This window comes from Chrysemys picta, chromosome 1 (genome assembly GCF_011386835.1).
Source record: "Chrysemys picta bellii isolate R12L10 chromosome 1, ASM1138683v2, whole genome shotgun sequence".
NCBI lineage: Eukaryota > Metazoa > Chordata > Testudines > Emydidae > Chrysemys > Chrysemys picta.
In genome coordinates, this window is record NC_088791.1 from 84401761 (window position 1) to 84410021 (window position 8261).

An 8261-nucleotide genomic window follows, 5' to 3' on the forward strand; every position below is an offset into this window, starting at 1 on the left:
AAAAAACAAAAGAATTAACAAAAACAACAAAAGAAATTGTATTTTTTAATTCACCTACTACAAATACTATAAGGACTTTAGAGCCTACAAGTCCTTGTTCAGCCAATCACTCAAACAAGTTTGTTTACACTTGCAGAAAATAATGCTGCCTACTTCTTGTTTACAATGTCACTTGAAAGTGAGAACAGGCGTTTGCACGGCACTGTTGTAGCCGGCATCGCAAGATATTTACATGCCAGTTGCGCTAAAGATTCATATGTCCCTTCATGCTTCAACCACTATTCCAGAGGATATGCGTCCACGCTGATGACGGGTTCGACTCGGTAACGATCCAGTGCAGACCGACACATGTTTATTTTCATCATCTGAGTCAGATGCCACCAACAGAAGGTTGATTTTCTTTTTTGGTGATTTGGATTCTGTAGTTTCCGCATTACAGTGTTGCTCTTTTACGACTTCTGAAAGTATGCGCCATGCCTCATCCCTCTCAGATTTTGGAAGACACTCCAGATTCTAAAATTTTGGGTCGAGTGCTGTAGTTACCTTTAGAAATTTCACATTAGTATCTTCTTTGCATTTTGTCAAATTTGCAGTGAAAGTGTTCTTAAAACGAACAACATGTGCTGGGTCATCATTCGAGACTGCTATAACATGAAATATATGGCAGAATGAGAGTAAAACAGAGCAGGAGATATACAGTTCTCCCCCAAGGAGTTCAGTCACTAATTTAATTAACACACTATTTTTTTTAACGAGCGCCATCAGCACGGAAGCATGCTCTCTGGAACGATGGCCAAAGCATGAAGAAGCATATGAATCTTTAGTGCATCTGGCACGTAAATATCTTGCAACGCTACCTAAAACAGTGCCATGCAAATGCCTGTTCTCACTTTCAGGTGACATTGTAAATAAGAAGTGGGCAGCATTATCTCTCATAAATGTAAAAAAAACTTGTTTCTTTTAGTGACTGGCTGAACAAGAAGTAGGACTGAATGGACTTGTAGGCTCTAAGGTTTTACATTGTTTTGTTTGAGTGCAGTTATGTAGCAAAAAAACCCCTACATTTGTAAGTTGCACTTTCATGAAAAAGAAATTGCACTACAGTACTTGCATGAGGTGAACTGAAATATACTATTTCTTTTATCATTTTTACAAAGCAAATATTTGTAATCAAAAATAATATAAAGTGAGCACTGTACACTTCGTATTCTGTGTTCTAACTAAAATCAATATATTTGAAAAAGATGAAAAACATTAAAAAATATTTAATAAATTTAAAGTGGTATTCTATTGCTTAACAATGCAATTAATTTTTTTAATCACGATTAATTTTTTTGAGTTAATCACATGAGTTAACTTCGATTAATCAACAGCCCTAGTGATGACCATGACCCAAACATGCGTTTCCAGAAATAGTGGCCAGTTTTGATGATGTATGACAGACAACTTCAGTCACAAGTCTAATTCAAACAAGACAAGTCCAATATACAATAAACAGCTTTCAGCTTGGGTACTTTACACAGCAAATATGGTAGGGTATCAATTGTTAAAGACATTGCAACAGTTGTTTGGCAGTGGCTTTTTGACTTAACATTTTAAAGAAGCTTCCTGAAAATTAATTCATTCTCAAGTGAGCTGCCATTTGCACAGCTGTAACTGGTGAGCTGAACTTGCATACTTTGTACACTCACAGTCCCAACTGACTAAAATGGCAATTTGGGGTTTGCCAGGAATACAGGAAGAGGCCCCTATAAAGAGCAAAGAATACAAAGACTGCAACTCTATACACTACTTTAGGCATTAGTGATGTTGGCAGAAGATCTTGAGCAGTCCCTTTGCTTATCAAGCTTGCAGCAGAAATGCACAGAACTCAGGGCTAGAATTCAGACCTTGACAAGTGAAAATACTTAGGGCGTGGCTACACTGGCACTTTATACCACAATAAAGCCTCCCAGAGCACTCTACCTTACTCCCAGTCCACACCGGCAAGGCACATAGAGCGCTCTGACTCCCTGGCTAGAGTGCTTCTGGTACTCCACCTCCACGAGAGGGATAACAGCTGTTGCATATTGGCTGAGATGCCCCAGGGCCAGTGTGAACGAGGAGTTATGTTACAGCATTCTGACTGAACTCCAGAAACATCCCATAATCCCCTTAAGTCAAGTGGCCTCTCTTCTCTTTGTTGTGAAATCGGCTGAGGAACGCGGAAGTGCCTTTTCAGAGCTCCCAGACAGCGTGCAACAGGGCAAAGCAAATGTTTACTGAGTGAGTGAGAGAGAGGCAGGGGGGCTAGGTGGATCTGAACTTACAAGATAGTATGCTGACATACACTCAGCACTCCAAAAGCCCACTCTCTCTCTCCCCCCACATACAAAACACACACTCCACCCCACCCCCCCTCATTTGAAAAGCACGTTGAAGTTACTTGAACCCTGGGATAACTGCCCATAATCCACCGCTCCCAATGCCGCTGCAAATGCTGCAAATGTGGCCACGCCAGTGCGCTTGCAGCTGTCAGTGTGGACAGAGTGGAGCGCTTTCCCTAGTGCGCTCTCCGAAGGCTGGTTTAACCCAAAGCGCTCTACAGCTGCAAGTGTAGCCAAACTCTGAGGGCTGGGTTAACTATAGAAGAAACTCATCAGCACAATTCTGAGCAAAAGCAAACTTGCACAAGCCAGCAGGAGTATGAATGTGATCACTTATGGGAAGTGCTAGAATGTTTGTGAAATACTTGGCACTTTTTCAGTAAATACTTTAGCATGCCACTTTTGTAGACTATCCCTAGCAGGTCTGTACAAAGAGAGGAGAATGAAGACAGGTACACATACCTTTTCAGTTCAAAAGGAAAAGTGATTTCCAATGGTGTCCCTTTGAAACTATGTCTTTGTCCAAGAGCAAATTTTGCATCCTGTCCATTAACAGCCACTTTATGTATTTGAAGGTCCTTTGTATCCAAAACCTGTAAACAAACAAATGTAAGGTGCTGACTGCAAAATACCTAAGTAACACTTTAAACACATATATGAAATGTATCTTTCAAGAACTCAGAGCTGCCCTGGAAAGTGTCTTTGCCTAGTGAATTAGGTCAAACATCTAGTAACTATGTTAAATCTAGAATAGAAAAGGACTGAGAGACTATGTGTATGGCTAGACATTGCAGCGTAGCCATACCCAGCAGATGACCCATCAGTGCAGAGCAGAGCAGAATTAACTCCCATATCTTACATATAACCCTCCTCTTAATACACCCCAGAATATTAGGCTTTTCCTCAACTGCATCACATTGTTGACTCCTATTCAATGTGTGATCCACTATAACCCCCCAGATCCTTTCCAGCAGTACTACCACCTAGCCAGTTATTCCCCATTTTGTAGTTGTGCATTTAATTTTTTCACCTTAAGAGCAGTACTTTGCCCTTATCTTTACTGAATTTCATCTGGCTGATATCAGACCAGTTTTCTAATTGTTCAAGATCATTTTGAATTCTAATCCTGTCATTCAAAGTGCTTGCAACTCTTCCCACCTTGGTGTCATCTGCAAATTTTATAAGCATACTATCCACTCCTTTATCCAAATCAGTAATGAAAATATTGACTAGCATGAGACTCAGGACTGACTCCTATGGAACCCCACTGAATACACCCTCCCACTTTGACAATAAGCCATTGTTAACTACTCTTTAACTATGGTCTTTCAACCAGTTGTGCACCCACCTGATAGTTTTATCTACGCCACATTTCTCTAGTTTGCTTATGAGAATATCATGTGGGACTGTGTCAAAAGCCTTACTAAAATCAAGATATAGCTCATCTATTGCTTTCCCCATCCACTAGGCCAGTAACTCTATCAAGAAAGAAAATTAGGTTGGTTTGACATGACATGTTTTTGACAAATCTATGCTGGCTATTTCTTATATCCCTATTATCCTCTAGGTACTTACAAATTGATGATTTAATAGCTTGTTCCAGTATTTTTCCAGGTATCAAAGTTAGGTGACTGACCTATAATTCCCTGGGTCCTCTTTGTTCCCCTTTTTAAAGATAGGTTCTAGATTTGTCCTTCTTCAGGCCTCTGGAACTTCACCAGCCCTCTAGGAGTTCTCAAATATCATTGCTAATGGTTCTTAGATGGCTTCAGCTAGTCTGTAAGTAGTGTAGGATTAATTTCATCATGCCCTTTTGACTTGAACACATCTAGCCAGGGCCGGCCCTAGGAGGGTGTGGGGCCTGGGGCATAGGCACTGAGTTTCTATCTGTCGGGGTGTGTGTGCTCCCCCTGGCTCTGCTCAAGCCCTGTCCCCACTCCACCCTTTACCCTAAGGCCCCCACCCCGCCCAGTTTTGCCCCTCCCCTGAGCGCGCTGCACCCTCACTCCTCCCCCTCCTTCCCAGCACCTCCAGATACAGTGAAGCAGTAAGCACTGATAGGAAAGGGGAGGCGCTGATCGGCAGGGCCTGCCAGCGGGAAGGAGGTGCTGGGGCCGGGAGGAGGGGAGATTGCTGGGGGGCCCCCGATTCTCCATACCCTAGGGACAGCTCTAAATCTAACTTATCCAAATAGTCTATAACCTGTTCTTTATTTTGGCTTGCATTTCTTCCCCTCCCACCTTGTTAATATTAATTGTGTTGAATATCTGGTCACTATTAACCTCTTTAGGGAAGACTGAAAGAAAATAGGCATTAAACACCTCCCATGTATTGAGGTCATCCGCTCATCTTCCATGCTAGGACCTACATTTTCCTTTATCTTGATCTTAATGAACTCAAAGACAATGTCTGAAATAATGGTTGCCATCATATGCTAGTTAAGGGATGCTAACCTACGAGTGTATGGCTTATACTGTGTAAAATGTGCACCAACAATCAGGGTGGATTTGATTTAAATCACTAATCAGGAAGACTCGATTTAATCAGGGTGGATAAAAATCAATGACTTTTTAAAAAAATAAATCGATTTTATTTAAAATCGGATTTTTTTGATAAAATGCTTTTTGAGGAAAAAGCCTATCTAAAGATAGTTTTAATTAAGATACATAATAGCTCAAAGATATCTCATCATGGAATAGGGATTATAAATTCTAGTTCTATACTATGAGACAATATATTCATGTAATGTTTAAGAAAAGTTTTATAAATGAGTTCCAAAAGTTCATGGATTAGGGACCCAATTTTATGGGGTTCCAGGCGCTTCTGTATAGATTATTTAGGTTAATCTTTCTATCTACCCAATGGGACTCAGTGCTCAGTCTAGAAGATACCATCAGAGATGCTTAGTTTTGCAGTTTTCAAACTGTGGATTTGTGTCTCCAGAGATAACATGCCGGTTAACAGCAAAAATGTTTTTAAATAAATCAATAAATAATATATAGAGGTGAGAAATAACAGACCTCTACCCTATTGTGAGAAATAACAGACCTCAACCCTATTATCCCTCTGCAAATTTGTGTACACAGAGTCAATCCTTTACCTCTCTCTAAAAGTGCAAAGTTTCAAAAAGTTCAATGAATAGAAGATTGTTGGGGGTGGAATAGATCTGGACAATGAGGAGAAGCGGGAGGGATAGCTCAGTGGTTTGAGCACTGGCCTGCTAAACCCAGGGTTGAGGGGGCCACTTAGGGATATGGGGCAAAATCAGTACTTGGTCCTGCTAGTGAAGGCAGGGGGCTGGACTCAATGACCTTTCAGGGTCCCTTCCAGCTCTATGAGCTAGGTATATCTCCATATATTATATTATTAAGTCTGGAGAAAAATGTGAGAAGGGAGGGACAGGCAGTAGAAACAAAAGTGAAACTGCTTGAGCAGCATATTCCAGAAGTGTTGAGGTCTTTCTGAGTGTAGCCTTCATTGATTTGAGACCATACCATTCACCCACTAGAAGGGAAAACCTATAATGGCAGCAGGCCATAAAAGAGATCCAGTTCTGGAATATTTTAATGAAGTTCCTCTACTACCTTGGGTAAGACAGGCATGCGTGCAAAATGCAAATAGTGCAACGAAGAAATGCAAGGCCTGGTTGCCACAATGCAACAACATCACGAGAAGTGTTCCTTCTCAGGCAGAAGCTGCGTTGAAAATGATGAAAGGAACATGTCTGAACATGCAGGATCTTCAGGTTGGTAAACTTTTTTATTTCATACTTCTTTCTTAAGGACTACCTGTCTTCCTTCTAGGCTATCCTTGAAATCTCATGTTTGGCCAAAAAATAAAGCCGTTACTCTATGGTACTATTCCCAAACTGGGTCTCTTTTATGGAACTCATTTACAAAACTTTTCTTAAACATTACATGAATATATGGTCTCATACTATAGAATCAATAATCCCTATTCCATGATGAGCTATCTTGGGGCTATAATGTATCTTAATTAAAACTATCTTTAGATAAAATGCTTTTTGAGGAAAAAGCCTATCAAAAAATCTAATTTAAATTAAAAAAAAAATTAAATCATTGATTTTTATCCACCCTGCTAAGAATGGTTCTCGCTACACATTCACTCACTGTCACCTCAGTCCCCAGAACCCTGCTCCCCTGGCGGTGATGTCTCAGCCCGAGAGGCGTTATCAGCCCCAAGGGCACAAAGTACATCGGCACCAGGCGCGGCGCTTACAAGGCAAGAGCGAGCGCCCCAGGACCTGGGCGCGCCCAGGGAACCGACCCGCCCCGCACGGCACCTCGGGGCAGCCCAGCGCGGACAGAGACCGGGGCACTGGGGCAAAGCGCCGCCTGCAGAGGGCCCCGCCGTGGGGGTGGGGGAGAAGGATGGATACACAGACCCCCTCGCACCCAGCGCGCCCGCTGGCCTGACTCCCGACCCTCCGCTCAAAGCCCAGCGAGGCGGGGGCTGACCCCTCCCGCCCCCAGCCCCGGGGTGTCAATGATGGGGGGGGGGGGGGAGTTGATGACCCGCCCCCACCCTCCGGCTCCCAGGACCGCTGGCGGACCCGGCCGTCCCAGCCAACGCTGTGTTGACGCCTCCCGCTGCAGGATGCCCCGGGTCAGTGGCCGTGTGAGGCGCGAGGCCCCGCGCCCTGCCCCGGCAAACCCCATTCCCGGGCAGCCAGGCCGGGGACCCCGCAGCAGGACCCCAGCCCCCAGGCCGGGCCGTTACCAGGCAACGCAGCCCGTCCCGCTCGGCCCGCACGGTGTGGGCCGCGGTGCCCCGCAGCGCCCGGCTGCCGAAGTCCACGCGGCAGCGCAGGTAGAGGTGCTGCGTGAGGTGGTCGGAGGAGGAGGCGAAGGAGCTCGGGTCCAGCTCCGCCATGGCTCAGGCTCGAACTCGCTCTAGCGACTGGGCAGCGCCGGCTGATAGAGTGCGGGGCGGGGCCGCGCTCTGGGAGGGGGCCGCGTGGCGCCCTCTGGGAAGGGTAGTTCCGCCCTGGTGGACAAGGGGATGAGGAAGGGCCCCGTGGTGCATTGCAAGGAGCCGCGCCCAATGGCCTTCGGGGAAGGTTGCGATGCTGTCCACCAGGGGAGAGAAGAAAAGCACTTAGGGGTTGGATACGCCAAAGGCGTCATGCAGATCCTCGTTAGTATAGTGGTAAGTATCCCCGCCTGTCACGCGGGAGACCGGGGTTCGATTCCCCGACGGGGAGGCAACAGTTTTTTTTTTCCCCACCCCTTGTTCTGGAAACCCGGAGCCGGTTGCCCATTAGCTGGTAAGGCCCCGATCCCCAGCGCACGGGCCATGTCCTGCAAAGCTGCCACCGCTGCTGGCGAGGCGGGACGTTCTTGTCTGGCTCTGGCAGCGCCCTCGCCCATGAAACCAGAGGCAGCGTGAAGCGAAACAAGCGGGATCGGATGCAGGGACTTGGCTGAGGCTGAGGATCGCTCCTGCCAAGCGCAGCGGGATACGGACCGTGGAGCGCAGCGCTCAGCGCGCTAACCTGACTTCTAGTTACTGGTTGGGCGCGGCTCGGGTGCTTGGCGCTGTACCTGTTCAGTTTCAAGTCCAAGCCCCTGCTTCACATGCAGCTTCATGTGCCACTTAAGGCTGAAACTCCGCGTTTTTTGCTGTCTGGTCAAAGGGGGATTTTTAGACATTTTTGAGAGTTCACAGTTTTTTCCTCTTCAAACCATTCTTGCCTCCTTCCCCCAGGGGGATACCTCAGAAAGGCTGAACTTAAAAACCTGTAACGTGATAGATCACTAGCAGGAAATGTCTCAATACAGATTTTTTTAAAAAATATACATATAATATATAACAAAGGTTTGAAAATGCAGGGTTAAGTGTGCACAGAAGAAAAGGTTAAAACTTAGCTGCCTA

General features: G+C 45.4%; 1 protein-coding gene and 1 non-coding gene across 3 annotated transcripts in view; one reads left to right on the forward strand and one right to left on the reverse strand.

The window, feature by feature from the left end:
* Window positions 1-7392, reverse strand: part of LTA4H (leukotriene A4 hydrolase) — a 34019-nt gene extending 26627 nt beyond the window's left edge. Inside the window, exons 1-2 of one of the 2 annotated variants that reach the window (XM_065560746.1) lie at window positions 7107-7318; window positions 2829-2959 (exon numbers count right to left, since the gene is read on the reverse strand). In XM_065560746.1, coding sequence (XP_065416818.1) covers window positions 2829-2959; window positions 7107-7259 — 284 coding nt within the window. In that variant the 5' untranslated portion in view covers window positions 7260-7318. Of the gene's footprint in view, window positions 1-2828; window positions 2960-7106 lie in introns of both variants that reach the window. The other variant, XM_008178752.4, reaches the window with a different exon arrangement.
* A 126-nt stretch (window positions 7393-7518) lies between these two features.
* Window positions 7519-7590, forward strand: TRNAD-GUC (transfer RNA aspartic acid (anticodon GUC)). The gene has a single exon. It is a non-coding gene; the product is annotated as a tRNA-Asp (tRNA).
* Window positions 7591-8261: the final 671 nt, after the last annotated feature.